The sequence below is a fragment of the Elgaria multicarinata genome, chromosome 15, assembly GCF_023053635.1.
Source record: "Elgaria multicarinata webbii isolate HBS135686 ecotype San Diego chromosome 15, rElgMul1.1.pri, whole genome shotgun sequence".
NCBI classification, from domain to species: domain Eukaryota; kingdom Metazoa; phylum Chordata; class Lepidosauria; order Squamata; family Anguidae; genus Elgaria; species Elgaria multicarinata.
Window position 1 is genome coordinate 19,500,101 of NC_086185.1, and position 16,753 is coordinate 19,516,853.

The 16,753-nt window shown below is 42.4% G+C and overlaps 1 protein-coding gene across 2 annotated transcripts in view; it reads right to left on the reverse strand.

The window, feature by feature from the left end:
* Positions 1 to 16,753, reverse strand: part of PCDH11X (protocadherin 11 X-linked) — a 700,409-nt gene that overhangs the window by 620,743 nt on the left and 62,913 nt on the right. The window contains exons 3-4 of one of the 2 annotated variants that reach the window (XM_063142141.1): positions 8,226 to 10,715; positions 3,270 to 4,036 (exon numbers count right to left, since the gene is read on the reverse strand). In XM_063142141.1, coding sequence (XP_062998211.1) covers positions 4,031 to 4,036; positions 8,226 to 10,715 — 2,496 coding nt within the window. In that variant the 3' untranslated portion in view covers positions 3,270 to 4,030. Of the gene's footprint in view, positions 1 to 3,269; positions 4,037 to 8,225; positions 10,716 to 16,753 lie in introns of those variants that run through there. The other variant, XM_063142140.1, reaches the window with a different exon arrangement.

The following is a 16,753-nucleotide window of genomic DNA, read 5'->3' on the forward strand; positions in this document are numbered from 1 at the left end:
TGGTCAAGTTGTAAGCGTCTTTAGTTGCTCTCCTAGTCAATTCCCCTGGCTTGTCCAGTGCTGTTATCTCCAGCCGCAACCTGAAACCATAGGATACGGCGTCCCAGGACATAGCTCTCTGTTTGAGTTATAGCCTCTGGTCCTGTCCATTTCCTCTGCCTCTGGTCACACACAAGTTTCACCAGTCCCTGGGACCAGACCCTCCCTCTACTCGGGGAATTATTTTTTAAAAAACTAGTTTTTGTGGTTGTTATGTTTGGAAGTGTACATGTCCAAAAAGTACATCATGGCTGTGTTCAGACAACACAATAGTCAGCAGTGGGGAAATAATCAATTCAACAGTTCTTTATATAGAGTGTACTCCCCACACAATACGATAATAATCAACCATGTTGTTGAGTTGACTCACTCATCGCCTGCCGTCTCTCCCCCCTCAGTCCTCCTGTGAACCACCCAGAGAGCTTTGTGAACCGCCCAGAGAGCTTTGGCTATTGGGCGGTATAAAAAATGTAATAAATAATTAATAAAAAGCATCCCATCAGCCATTGCTGCTGAAAATCTATCCTGGCAGTTGGCTTTGACCGCTCTTGCCTTGTGACTCTGTGGCTGAAAAATAACCAACAGTAGCTCCAGAGATAACCAACAGTGCCCTCCACACAACACGATAACCAATGGTGGTTCATGCAGCCAACTCTGCCCAACGCTGGTTCTTTGTGTTGGTTATTTTGGCCAAATAACCAACTGTTGGATAAAAACACCCTGCCACATAACACCATAACCCTTGGTGGATTAATATTCAGCCATTGACTATTTAAACCACTGTTGGTTATTGTATTGTCTGAACCCAGTCATTATATACTCTGCCATCAAGAATTCTTGCAGTCTGCACTGTATAACCAATACTGTAAAATGAAAGGAAACTATGAAAGGAGAAAACATTTTGTTGGAACAAACAGAATTACTTCCGGTGGAGTGAGGGGAAGCTATTTCTTGTAAGACATTAAATGTCCCTCCCCTTTCCCCATCTCTTCTGCCAATGTGTAGTACAATACTGTCAATTGCAATATACCATTATAAATAGGATTTATTATACTTTACAGATCATAGAGCTGAATAAGCATGTCCTTTCAAAAGAGCCAGACAGCAAACATGTGAAGGGAACTTGAGGTAAAAGTCCTTGTTGACAATCTGCAGTTTGACAGGTGAGAAAGTGGGATCACACAGCAAGCCTGCTCGAAGTACGGTTACATCAGTTATACAACAGCATGTGAGATTTCCAATTTTGTAGCCTGGTTGATGAATCCTCGATAGCTTTTAAACTTTCAATTAAATGGTAAGCATACCGTGTAGGAGTAGTATTATTTTTAAACACACATACACACAGAGAGACCATCACCCACATCAGAGGCACATCCCAGAGCAGCTGTTCCAGGGAATATATGGAACTCCTTCATCTCCATGGCTTTCTAGTTCATTTTACTGGAGGAAGAACTGCTACATGGGCTCCATCCAGCCCAAATTAGCCACTGTTAAGCCCAATGGATTTTGATAGAAGGGACCCAAGCATGTACATAACGTCCCCTCTCAAACAAATAGTTTTTAAAAGTGCTTAGCTTTGGCAGGATTGCACCCAATCTGTGCTGGTAAAGAGCTGTGTATGTGACTTGTATTTAGTTTTCTGTGCTTGTTGCTTCATCTGAAGAATCAATGTGGGCTCCAGATGAATACGCAAGGCCTACATGAGCATGGAGCTTATGCATCTCCTTCTAGAGGAGACAACACGTGACAAAAGGTGGAAGCACAAGCCATCTGCACATCTGCTTCTCCGGTGCATATAATGTAACATGTTCCATGTTGATCCAGGCACATAAAGAACATTAGATTGTGACAGGTGCCTCTTTCCCTCCCCGCTGTACCATCCTAACATTATATTAGCATTCATACAATGGCAAAAACAAAATCCAAGTTTCTTTATACTCCTTTTCTTCTTAAAAAGAACTGAGTACAATCCAGTAGGAATTTTTTGTCCAATACATCTTATGGATAAGAATGAAATCAAGTCTGTTCTCTCTTGGAGCCCTACATTTCAAAAAGGGGGGGGGGCTTCCACCATCAAAGTTCCATGTGGACTGTGCCCATTGAGTTCTGCACCAAATGCTAATACTGTTACATGAAGTGTACATTCTTTTACGTATTATTGCCCAAAAGGTGATACAATGGAACACATTAATGCAACTGTGATAGACATACTGTACATTTTAAATATGTGATGAACAACAAGGAAGAATGAAAACATTACAGCTTATATTGACAGAAGATAAATTAATAGCACAATCCTAGACATGCCTACTCAAAAGTAAGCCCCAATGATTTCAATTGGGCGTACTACTAGGTAAGTATAGGATTGCAGCCTAAGTCATCTTTCCAAATTGTCTAAAAAGACAGTGATTTAAATGCCAGGTAGCAGTAATTTTAATTTGCACTAGTCGTGGTTACAAAGTTTTGATTTTTTTTTTTAATTTGCCCATTTATCATACTTAAATGCAAGGCATTTTGTAGAAATGATTTTTTGTTTGCTTGTTTTTTTGTTAATTGGCGGTAGCGGGAGGGTGGTAACGCTATGTAAATTGTGCCTATGTAGATCTTTATAAACTTATTATGCAGCATAATATGAAATAACACTTTCTTGAAAAGCTTAAGTAATCGCTTGCAAGAAAATTAGGAAGAGAACAAGTGTGGCTAGAAATACATATATACGGGCATGGAAGTGGGAGCTAAATGCTCTCTCAGGTCCAGTTCATACACATGCAGCACAATCCTATTTTTTCTTGGCAGCAAGTTCCACTGTTTTCAATGGGAAATACTTCCCAGCCAGTGTGTTGAGGACTGTAGCCATACTGGGCCAGAGATGCTCTTCCAACAAGGAAAGAGAAGGCATGCATCTCTTTCTACCTCATGAACATAACATGTGAGGTGGGTACTCCCATGTAGGGGTCTGTGTACATGTACACTTAGTTTGCTTTATCTCCCATCCGCACCTTTTCTAAAAAAAGGGGGGTCATGTGAATTAGCCCTCTGCACATATTGGCCTTTACATGGAATCCCTCCTTCACATCTTACATTACATCTGTGGAGGACAGAATGAGTAGCAGCTACTCTTCAACCACGTCAAGAAGATCCCTGGCCTGAAAAGTGTGAGAATCTAGCAATACTGACATTGGCATATCAATAAACCACTGTAAATGATGATCCAACTATCTTTCATAGTGACAAAGGGTCAGGTCCAGATGTATTCATACCTAGAGTAGACCCATTGAAACCAGTGGGACTTCACTAGCTCATGACCAAATGAAGTCCTGCTGATTTCAATGGGTCCTCTCTATAACTAAATCTGGAGCCAGCACAATGCCATTCTTACAAAACACCCCCAAATAAATAACAATAATTTGTCATTGTGGAGCACATGAGTCAATGCATTTTATTGAGAAATGCAAGGAGTACAAAGAACTTTACATTTGCCTTTTAAAATGTATATGCATAAAAGTTATTGCTCCTTTTTTCAGTATGTATAAGGGATGGGAGAAGGGACAACAGATATTCTCAACATAAATAAATTAGGGGAATGAGTCCATAGAGGACAAAAGTGGCTACAAGCAACGTAAGAGAATAAAAAGGTTTATCTTATAGTTACCACCATTCCCACCGAGTGATGGTTAATATCACTTCTTTTGTCTTAGCAAAAACTACAGCATAGAACGGCTATCGCACAATGTTCTAAAGTCTCTCTTCGTCTTTTTTGCTTTCGTTTGATTTCCTTTCCTTAACGCACTCGCCCTGAATACCTTTTCAGTAGGGCAGCTTGAACAGATCAGCAACACTTCGAAAAACCCTCTGGAGATCAGACGATAAAATTCTTCCGCAATCAGGGAGGGAGGAAAAGGGCTTTCTCGTGCTATTCCCATATTTCCATGTTTGCTGGCTTAACATCATTGTGTACGACTTCAGTACATAACAGCTGATGCGAAGACGTTCAGAGCTGGCAAACAGAGAAACAGCATGAGAACAGCCCTTGCCTTATCATCACATCTCCCACACCACTTAAAAGTTGGCCCTGTTAAACATCACTTAACTGAATCTTGTCAGGGGCGGGGCGGGGCGGGGCTTGGGGAGATTTTATTTATTTGAAAAAATGAACAGCCATTTGGATAGAAGAGCCATTCAGGTTTAAGAGGCAAAGCACTCTTAAACCTGAATTACAGCAAAAGACAGTGTGACACTTCTACAAAGTAGTTGTCTATCCAAACTGCCCTACTAAAAGACACTGTGAACTCCACAGACATGCAGTGATTTAATAGCCATTCCCTCTGGAGCCCTGACAGCTGTAGTTGCGTCCTCCATTAAATAAATTTAAAAAGTCTGTGAAGGGGCAAAGCGCTCAGTGGAGAATTATATAACACCCTCATCAAAGTATAATTCCCGGAATGTTTATTTGGGTGAAAGCAACAACTGTTAAAAGTGTTTTGCTTTTAAGAATGCAATATGGGTTTGTGCTTTGTAGAGTATATATGCCCTCAGAGGAAATAACTTACCCAACATAATGCAATGGTCATCCCACTAAATCCTGCCATACAAGTATGTAGCAAGTTCAATGTTTTGTCAGTATGCCATGCACCCAGGAGACACCCCCCCCCAACCCGTGCTCTGTGACAGACCCCCTTCTAACCCCTCAATTTTATTTGAATTCCCTGAAATTGAGGAAGGGAGTGAGTTTTTTTGGGGGGGGAGGGGGGGTCTGTACCAGCCATCATTACCTCCCACCCCCCACCCCAAAAAGCAGTCAATGTATTAGCATAACTTTGCGAATTTCTTTAAACTGCTGATATGAAGACATGCTGTAACAGTAACAAATATAGCAAGGAAACGATCTGGGAAGAGATGGGGGTGCAAGAGGACAAAAGATTGAAACAAAGCAGAAGAATCAGGCTTCTAGCAACAGAATGGTCAGAAACATGCATGAAAGCAGCATTAGCTAAAAGGAAAATAGATTCTCAACAGAAGCAAAGGCCTGAGACACCAAACCTCACACAAGCCTGGGTTTCAGCCCCACTCCCTATAGGAAGAACACTGTTGTTGTTGTTTATGTATAGTTGTATTTTCCCAAACTGCACCAGTGCAAGAATTAGAAATCCAGACCCTTGTTTGCACATGTAAAGTTTGCTGGTTGTTTTGCTTGTTTGCTTATTTACTCTCAACAGAATCTATGCTGTTGCATCGATACGCTCTACATAGATACCCTCTATTGCAACTTCTACAAGAAAAACAACAACAACTGGGAAGTTTCAACCTTAGACAAATGACAGAACATTTTGTGTTCCAACCCCCTCCCCACCCCCTGCCACCATTTGACATGAATCCAACAATTAAGAGGAGCAGAGGAGAAAACTTGTGAATTCTTAACCCCCAAGCTATTGTGAGTTGCTCTGAATGCTGTAGCTATGCTGGAAGGTAAGGATATCAATTCTCTTAAATAAACTTCTGTTCGATATCGCACCCCCACTCCAAATTTGCTTAAAATTTTGCTGCCAGAGGGGAAAAAAATGCAGTGGTAGCTCCAGAAGAGACCAGGAGCTCCATCAGATGAGCATTTTATTGCACACTCGTTACTGGGCACTCACGGATTTTTACGGGTCCCTCTCATGACGTCGTCTGCCTCCCGCCCCTTCTAGCCTTCTTTGTGCGACAAAAGGACACCCCAGAAAGTCTGACTTATTTTTAAAGACCAAAGTTGCCGCTGTCTCCTGCTGTGTGCAGGAGAGGCAGCGCAATCAAAACGGCCCATTGAATGGGCCCCATGCACGTTGTGTTTACTTCCTCTTTCAAAAGAGGAAGTAATGAGGGACAAACACAGGGGCGGAGAAGCGACGGTAAGGAAACATGATTTTCCCCTCTGTGATGATGCTCCAGGGCTCAAATCTGTAATCAGCTGTGAAACCAGCAATCTATTCTTATGAGTGGCGAGGTAGCGAGTACTGGATTCACGTCAGACTTCAGGTTGTGTCAGTTTACTCTTTGTAAAGCTGTCTTAAGCGTAAGCTGCCATGGCCTTCTAGCTATCCCTTGCTGGAAACACAGAGCAGAGGAAACCTGAAGGGAACTCTGCAGCTGTGAATGCCTGCAGCTGGATCGAAGACTGGGACAGGCACACAGAAACTTTTTTTCCCCCATGTGTGGTTTTTCAAGCTAGTGAAGATGAGAAGAGGAGGATCAACCGGGGCCTAATCTACACCAAGCAGGATATAACACTTTTAAAACAGTCTGAAAACTATATATGGAGTGTGTCCTGGGCCCCAACACTTGTCACTACTGTTAGAAACCATTTTAAAGCAGTAGTGTAGACCCTGCCTTGGCTAGCAAGTGAACGAGGAGGACGAAAACCAGTGTGCTAGACAAAGGCATTAATATAAAATGAGAGCCAGTAGCATGCTCAAAGTAGGGCAAAACTGAAAGTTCACCTGAACAAATGTTCAGTTCAAAATGTGGGTAATAAAGCAAAAAGCCCTGAAACACCCCCCCCCCTCAATGCAGTGACACCCTTCCACAGGAATAGTCCCCTTTGGGCCTGGGTAAAGACTGTAATATTTTGTCGCAGCCCCCACTACCTCCGCATAATGTATAGAGCTTAGTCAGGACAATAGTGGTAGAAGTAGTTCCAACTTACACAATCCCCACAGGTATTTTTCAAGCTGTGATTGAACCTCACCCTGACTTGGATACGCCCAAAGTTTCTGAGTCAACCAGACAGCACTCAAAATTGTTCAAAACATTTCCCACCACACACTTTCAGTTTAGACTCAATTCAAAGCATTTGCACCAAGCATCTCTCTGTGTTGTGGATTACAGAGATTATCGCTACAATCTAAACTGAGTCTTAGATATGAGAACCATCCCATAATAGTCGGTAGGAAGGTGATAATTTTAAGATCCCCCTTCACCTGAACTAAATTGCCAAATGGGCGGTGTTGACAGAAGAGGCAAGTGAAATTCAAGGACTTAATTCTCACCTGGGAGAAGCCATTTCAACACCGCTGAAAGCAATATTATATACATGAATTCCAAAGGAGAATAGAAATGGACTTCACCTTTACTGCTGCAACAAGTGATATTTTGCTGCTGCTTCTTTTTCTTTTATAGAGATGGTGTGTGTCTAAGTCCTTTGAAAGCACATGAAAATATCACTGTCGCAGCAGGCATGGAAGCCTTCGGACAATTGAAGCCAAAGATCGAAGGCTTCTCACCATTTAGACAAGACAACTTCTCGGAATCACAATTTAAGTTAGAGCGGTGTTTCCCTTGCATTAGCCTTATCAGCTTTAAAGCAAAACGTTCCCTGTCACTCCCCCCACTCCAGCACACACACACACACACACACAATCTGAGCTGTGCTTTCGCCATTGTGTGTGATTACAGCATGGGAGGCTGAGTCTATGGTGCATAAAAGTCTGTAAAAGCAGGACATCTGCAATGCCTCTGATATCTCTCCCCCACCCTCCGAATTAATTGCAGTGCTGTTTTATGCTGTCGATTGTGTCAAGCACCGAGCTTTTAGAAACTTAGAAGCGTGCATTTGTAGTCTGGAAAACCGTATTCCAGTTCCTTAAGTGAAGGGGTGTGTGTGTGTGTGTGTGTGTGTGTGTGTATGCCCATTTTGGAGGGGGAGGGGGAATCCTGCCTGCTTCTGAGAGACCTTGAGGTACAGATCTGACCAAATGAAGTCTGCAATTCCAGACTCCATTAGCATTAAGAACCACTTATCAGATCCAACAAAGCTTTATTGCTTTCTACCTGCCCTAGATTACTTAGATTCCTGAGCATAAGATGCTAGCGAGGACAAGGCCCGTAACCTCTCTTTTGTTCTGCAGATCTATTCCACGCTATGCAAAGCGAGAAGTGCCACACTGCCATCTGCAGACAGGAATTACCCCCTAATACGCTCATTCAGCAGCAATCAAAATTTCCTCATAGCCAAGAGTCACTTCGTTCTCAATTTCTTCTTTTTAGTATTGATGAATCGCAAACTGTTTACTTCTCGGTGCTTCAGCCAAGCGTGAACATTCGGGTTAAAAAAAATAAAAATAAAATCTAACGGCAGAATGAAATCAAAGGAAGGAGGGAGGCAGGGAAGCAGAGAGAGGGAGAGCGCGGTGCAAGGAGAACCTTGGTATTACCTGTCTGGTGTGGATAGAGCCTGGAGTCTTGAACCCTGCTTGACAGCTGCATTCAGAGACACTGTAAGGGTCCGAACTACTGGAGGAACACTTGGAAAGTGAATCACAGCCCACCACAAAGGTGTTATCCAGAGGCAGTTCCTGAATGACATGGTGCTTCTTCGGAGGCACAGGAGTCTCAGGTTTAATTTGAAAAGTGGGCTGTGGGGAGGCAGACTTGTAGTGCTTTGCTAAATCTGGGCTGTCGGGCTTAAAGGTGGTTGGTGTGGTGGCCCAGTTATATTTTCCCATAGTCTGTTCTTCTAGCTCTACAGGAATGTCCAAAGTGCCATTGATGTGTTCATGGCCAGGATCATCGGGCTTTGATTCTTCAATGGTGACAAAGTTGAGAAGAAGGCTTTTTGGAGAACGCTTCTTCTTCTTCTTCTTCTTCTTCTTGATCTGACGGTTTTCTTGGTTTGGAGAGACCCACTCGCCACTTTGCTTGCTTTTCTGGACAACCTTGTGCCTGGGCGTTTGACGGCATCGCACCAGAGCAGTCACAAAAATGACAAGTATGACCGTCATGGTGCCCGCAATTATGGCAATAATGATCTTGACATAGTCATTCGTCTGTGGGGTTATCTCACCATCCCCAACATTTTGTCCAACTGGAGTTTCCATGTTTCGGCGCACTAACTCTTGGACAAATGATCCATTGGTGACAGTTTCATTCACAAATAAATGCACCAACGCTATGGTATACAGTGACTCCGGCTGTCCTAAATCATTGACTTTGATAACCAGTCTGTGTAACCCATGATCTGCTGAAATAACTTTTTCTTTCAAAGTAACATTGCCTGTTAACTGGTCAATCATAAACAATCCCCTTGAATTCCCACCTATAATGCTGTAGCGCAATTCTGCATTCATCCCTGTATCATTGTCAACAGCAAACACCTTCGTCACTACAGAGCCTGGGCTGGTGGACATTGGGACCAAGTCATATGAATAGTTAGATGAAGGTATGACAAATACAGGCCTGTTGTCATTCACGTCAACCACATTGATAGTCACCTTGGCTGTTGATGATCGTTGTAGCCTTCCTCCATCCACAGCCTTCACCTGAAAGGTATAAGATCCTTGCTGCTCCCTGTCAAAGGTAATATTAGGCCTTATGACTCCAGTGAGGGGATCAATAATGAAATTATCCTTGCCATTTAATATCGACAAGGTCACTGCCGCGTTCTCGCCAGAGTCCGCATCTGTCACAGTGATCAGCCCGACGGTGCCGTACATGGGTAGATTTTCAGGCACGTAGAAATTATATTCATTGTGTGTGAAAGCGGGGCTGTTGTCATTTTGGTCCAAGACTGAAACGGTCACTGTAGCGTTGGTCTGCAAAGGTGGTGTGCCATTATCTTTAGCCAGTACAGTGAACGAATACCTGTCCTGCTTTTCCCTGTCTAGTTTTCTCACTGCTGTCAGAATGCCGGTGCGTCGGTCCAGGTTGAAAATAGGGGGTGCATCCAAGCCCAGCATGTAGCTGATCTCAGCGTTGTGGCCACTGTCAGCATCTGTAGCACTGATCTTGGTCAGCTGGGTGCCAGGAGCATTGTTCTCTGGGATAGAAAGTCCAATAACAGGCTGTGTGAAGACTGGGGCATTGTCATTCTCATCCTTGATTTTTATGAGGAGCATTGCAGACTGGTTCAAGGGTGGTTTCCCTGAATCAGAAGCCACTATTTTAAGAGCATATTCCCGGGTAGCCTCATAGTCCAGGAAGGTGGCTGTCTCCAGTAAAAACTGGTTATCAAACACAGGCTTTAATCTGAATGGTACATCATGGTCTGTGAAGCAGGTAACTTTACCGTTAAGGTCAGCATCCTTATCCATTACTGTAATCAGTGCAATTTTAGTATTGAGTAGTGCTTTCTCAGATAAAAGCACCGTCCCATTCACTGGATTGATAATGTACCTCGTGTCTATTGATGGAATGTTATCATTAATGTCAGTGACATTCACCGTCACCGTTGCTCTTGAGGGTGTTGAGCTGCCGTCACTTGCTAGGACTGTTAACTTGTGTACCGGGGATTCCTCCCGGTCCAATGGCTGCTTGATGGTGATGAGACCAGTGGCATTATCGATGGCAAACAGCCTTTTGGCCAAGTTGGAGATCTGGCTGCTGAAGTAGAAGTGGATCTGGGCATTGGACCCCAGGTCGGCATCAGTGGCATGAAGCTGAGAAACAGAGGTACCCACAGGGGCATTTTCAGGGACACTGACTTCAATATCATTCTCCTTGAACACTGGGCGGTTGTCATTCACATCAGTGACTGTTACTTGGAGGATGGCGGTGCTGGATCGTGGGGGGTTTCCACCATCTTCCACTTTAATCTTCATCACATAGGTGTCCTTTTGCTCTCTGTCAAGGATCTGCTGCACTATCAACTGGGGCCATTTGTCCCCTTCAGGAGTCTCAATTATATCAAGTCCAAATACATTTTGACCCTAGAAGCCATAAACAGAGAGAAGAGAATGTATTATTGCATCGATCTCATACGAATCTACTATATCCATGCTTTCCAAACAATATCTATATGTATCTCTTTATGGGATCACCTGGACCTTTAAAGTTGAATAAGGTGCAGTACTTTCATTCTTTGTCATGCCAACAAATAAGGAAACAATTCTAAATATATATTCTAAATATATACTGCTGTTGTTGCTTAATAGCATTCATTGGCCCCGTTCAGACAACACGCTAAACCATGCTGCTTAACCACAAAATGGTTAATGGAATGCATTAAGGTTACTGCATTCCGTTAACCATTTTGTGGTTAAGCAGCAGGGTTTAGCATATTGTCTGAACGGGGCCATTGACAGTTTTGGTTCTTTGGTTTTTTGCTGCTGCTTTTAATTAGTGGTAAATATATTTTACTGTTTGTTTGATTGTTTTAGAGTTTGTAAGCCATTCTGAGCAATTCTTTTTTGGGAGGGGAAATGTGAGGAATAAATATTTTAATTAAATAGATAGATGAAAGGCAGACAGACAGATTCATACATACATGCATACATACATACCTGGTTCAGGTGTAATGATAAGCCAACATTCTCCAGAATCCTTCCTTGAGCATGTATACTGGTGGTGCACACTGCCTAATCATTCCCCCTTAACTCCTGCTGCCGACAGGAGTGGCTACACAAGCTGAGAAATCTCACAACCTCAATTCCCAAACCAGGAAACCTCCATAATTGACTTGTTACTCTCTTAATGAGCCAGAATCATACGCCAAGTGGTTTGTTTAGCCACTCCCATGGGCAGGATTCCTAATCTACCAAATTTCAGAAGAATCTTATGTCCAAATCAGGTCATTGACATGGCAGTAAATACCACAGAACTCTATGGGTAACTTCCCTCTGAGTAAATCTGGGCAGGTACTGCTGTGAAGCTTAACAACATTTTGAATTAAACCAGTTCTCCGTATATCCATGAATTTCACATAATGTCCGTTGTTTATTATAGCGAATCTGTATCCAGTCATTAGTCACATACGGGACCCTTTTTCTTTTCTTTTTTTTAGCCGTCATGATGATTTAACAGAAAAAAAGAACCTCAAAGAATTTCTCCCCTTCAATGTTCTCAATGGCCTGACATTCATCAAGATCTTTCTGACTGTGAAAATTTGCAGAGATTGGCAAGGCTGCATTAGCGGTGATGACTGGGGAATGCGCTCACCAAAAATAAACGCTAAGGATAAATAGTGAATGGAATGTTTCAGATAAGAAATGCCTGTGAGATAAAGAAGGTTTTGTACGGGATCTAGACTATCATGAAATGTGTTGCATTAACCTTTTGCTGTGTTGAGCTAAGAGGGCTGAACCAATCTCAGCATGGAAGAGAAGAAAAACTACTCAGAAGTGTTAGCCCCCACCCCACCTTTTCCTCCTACCCCCTTTAAGGGTGGGTGTGAGAATACACATGGAAGCTGGATTTGATCTACATACAACTATATATCTGTTCATGTTTGGGAACGTGCACCTCCTGTTCACTGCGGACATGGTTACAGCAGCAAATACAGGGGCCATAGCTAGACCTAAGGTTTATCCCTGTATCGTCCAGGGGTCAAACCTGTTCACCTAGGTGACACACAGGGGAACCAGTGTTCAGGCAGGGGCGAACCCTGGATGATCCCAGGATAAACCTTAGGTCTAGCTGTGGCCTAATTTGCTCATAAAGCAGCATAAAGTATGAAATAGCTCTAAGGATTGTAATAGCTGAACAACAACAACTGAGGGATTTATTTTCTTTCCTTGCTGGACAAGACACTCTGATATAGCAGCAGAGAGGCTATGCCATGCTGGACAACAGATTACCACCTGATTTAAGGTTGGTTGGCCAGATCAGTTAATGTGCTAGTACAGATAGCAGTTGAATTTGCTCAGGAGGCCTCCTTACCTAAAAGCTTCACTTTGTTACTTGGCTGCTGCACAGGAAAAAAAAAAAAAGCTTCGGAAGGGGACCCCAGTAATTATCACAACGACATCTGCCTCCCAGCAAGCCAGCTGGTCTGCTTAATCACAGCAACTATGGTTTGAACTACTACTCTCTGGTCCAATATGCCTTTCACAGCATCTTTTTTCTTTTTTTAAGTAGCTTTCCCTGCCTCTTGACCACATCCAAAGCCAACCCACACAATGCATCTGTAAGTAAGCAGATCTGGCGGGTGGCTGCATTCAGTCATATGCGTTGCACATCATTACCTGCAACTATCGTCTGACTGCTCCTTTTGCACTTATCACAGTTCCCCTATAGTGCCTCATTCATTCTTATCAAGTATCTGCCTCCACCATGCCTGTCATGATAAGAATGAACAGACCATGGCAAATTGGATTCATGCTACCCTTTGTCAAACAAGGGGGGAAAGGATAATGCAATAGCTGGCAGTATCCTGTGCAAATCCTAAATTCTATGTCTTAAAATTTATAGTATGAATCAAAAATAGCCAAGTTGCAACTGAATCACACTACTGTATTACAAACAAATCAACTTCAAGGTAGTTTTGTATTTTTCTCTCCTTCTTTCTTAAAAAAAATCGTAACGTATTTCATAGCTGCAGTGAAAATCAGATTCCAAGTGTTAAAACAATGCAACCATTCCATTTACACAATGAATAATAAGGATCCTGAAATAGGTTTTGTTGAACATGGCATGCCGTTATAGCAAAACAGATGCGTGGGCATGGAGACAGACTTTATAAACATCTCTTACTCGGCACAGGGCATGTGAGAACTATGTTTTGGTAATGCTGGTGGGAAAATAGAATTTGATTTCTGTTAGATGGGCACCCAAGTCTGGGAATGTAGGAGTTCCCTCCTTTGAGAGAGAGAGAGAGAGAGAGAGAGAGAGAGAGAGAGAGAGAGAGAGAGAGAGAGAGAGAGAGAGCAAGCAACATATCCCCTAAGGAGGAAGAAGTGATTAGCATTCATCAATAGCAATCTCTCTGAGTGATGGGAAATGGTGCTGACAGGCAGCAAAGGGAACGGTGCCAGCTCTACATCACCAGAAACGAGAACGGGAGTGAGAATGCGGAAACATTGAGGATGGAGGTGAAAATAGACAACAAGAAACAAGGGACATCCAATTTTCTATTTGCTTTTCAAGATTATCCGGGCCTGTTGTGATGTATGCCAGCAATCCAGGACAGAGAAGTCCAACGTTTTAAACCTTCAAATATGAGGCTGCTGGGATATCATGGGGCATTTTCACACATGAGCATTAAAGCAGCTTATAATGCAAAGGTAAAAGCCTCATTGGTCAGAATGCACAACTCCATAACAGAAGGTCCCCCTTTCGATTCTGTTCTACATTTTAAAAAAGTTCACACAAGCAATGCAATGGAGACTCAAAATCAACTTAAGACTCATGGGTGTGTACAGCCTTTGGTTCTGGAATTCTTTAACTCTAATTCAAGAGTGCCAGGATTCTTGAATTAGAGATTCATTTATAGGGCAACACCAGTCTGCACATACCCAGGGGTACTTATTGGCTGCTTTGCTCACCACAACATGCGGATTGCATGCACTGAGGCAGTGTGACTGATGCCGTCAATATCACCATTGCATAATATATTAATTCTTCCCAGTCAAGGACACTAAATTAGACACCAATAGAATGCTGGTTCCAGGGTTTGAGGACCTCCTAGCTCCCCTCGGTGAGTCTTCTTTCCTATAGGAAAGGCAGGGACCCAACAAGAATTCTATCACACTACCTCTGACCTTCATGGGTGCACCATGCAAAGTCAGCATGCCAGCAACACTACCACCTGCATCACAAGATATAGTGATGGGCACCAATTTGGATAGCTTTAAAGAGGTGGATTAGACAAATTCATGGAGGATAATGCTATCAGAGGCAGTATGGCTATGTTCACCAATTACTGAAGAACTTGGGTGGAAAGGTGCTGATGCACTGTTGACATATTTGTATTTTCCTACTGACAGTTGACTGACCACTACGGAATCCTGTACTAGATGGACCCTTGGTGTGATCCATAATGGCTCTTCTTATGTTTAATACAACCTTGCCACCCATTGGAGCCAGCCCTAGATCTATATCCCAAACAAATATTTGGTGACTATCCCAAACAAAATATTTGGTGAACCTGATCATGTGACGACTACCCCATGTTGGGACTTGAGCATATGTGGAGTATAATATGATTTTGAAACTCTGTTCTTCACCACGCAAAAGCATAAAAACCTAAGAACGTAAGAAGAGCCCTGCTGGATGAGACCAAGGGTCCCTCTGTTCCAGCATTCTGTTCACAGTGGCCAACCAGCTGCCCACAAGAAACCTGCCCATGTTCCCTAGCAACTGGTGTACATAGGCATACTGTCTCTGAAACCTAAGGTAGCATATAGCCATCAGGACTAGTAGCCATTGACAGCCTTATCCTCCATTAATTTGACTAATCTAGCTCTTTAAAGCCATCCAAATCAGTGTCCATCACTATGACTTGTGGTAAAGGTGGTAGTGGAGATCAATCATCCTTTTGGTGAGCTTCTGCACCTACACACAACTCCCCATATAGAATTCCCTTTCTGTAGTTTGACTTAAAACTGTCTCTTGTTCATATGGTTTTTAAGCCCTTAGTCCTTATCCCCAAGAGAAACCAAACCTAAATATGGTCATTTGGTCTCATCCATCCCTTGTCCACACTTTCCCAACTTTTGGCACTGGCTTACAATTTAAATTTAGTTTGCATTCTCTTCCCCTCCTTATTGTTTTACTATGATTTTATTAGAATGTAAGCCTATGCGGCAGAGTCTTGCTATTTACTGTTTTACTCTGTACAGCACCATGTACATTGATGGTGCTATATAAATAAATAAATAAATAAATAAATAAATAAATAAATAATAATAATAATAATAAAGTGTTTTGTTTTCTTTGTCTTATGTCCCATCTGCATCAATTGCACATTATAAATAATACTGAGGCAGCTCTTAGCCAAATGCTTAACCAAAATCCAATTTTATGCGTACTTTTACTACAGACTTCTTGCATTGACTAGGGAGCAGCATCTTTTCAGATTGTTGCTGATGTCATGTCAGTGGCTATTTCCAAAGGAACTGCACCATGGTAAATGGCCCCAACCTGCATTTTCTTCCTTTGGTTGCAAAACTGCTAAAATGATATATGCTGCCATCAGGGGGAGGGGTTGTGTAAGAATTGGCAGAAATATGTAACAGAAGGGGGGGGGGAACTTCCGTTCTTTTCTTTATTTGCAAACAAGTTGGCAGATGTGCATTGAATATCCTGTCATTAGCTCCTGCAACTACAACACTTAGATTTTTAATTCATGCACAGATATACTCTGTCTGGCTTCTCCTTTTTTCAACAGCCACATGTGAAAAGACACACATTTTTCTCCATTCCAGTACAAAAAAAAAGAAAGAAAGAGAAAATACACTGAACAGGGTAGAGAGAGGAAAGATTAAGTAGAAAGCAAGGGAAGAGGTAACAAGTTCAGTTCACAGCAGCTCACCTGATACAGGTGTGTGATTGAGAACACCATCACACCAGGGCAAGCAGACAATAAAAATGATTCAATGGGAAGCTAAAACTGGCTTCACACATGCATTTGAGAATATATATCCCACAGTCCAAAAGTGCTCAGAGTGGCTTACATCTATTTAAACCCCCAAATCAACAATATTTGATAAAACAATTAAACAGATTGAAAAACACAGAGAGAATTGAAGCAGATAAAACTGTCAAAACATGAGCAAGGGAAGTCTTTAAATCTTAAATCAGTGAAACTAAAAGAATGACTATCTATCTATCTATCTATCTATCTATCTATCTAAACATATATATTCAACTGGGGGAGTCCTAACTGAGCAGCAGAAGACAGAGGGTGTGTGTGAAATTGACCTCATGAGGATGTCAGTTTCACAATACTCATGTCACCACAGAGATGAATCCCAGCTAATGTTGCTTCAGTCATGGTCAACTTTAGGAATATTGGACAAATACGCAATAG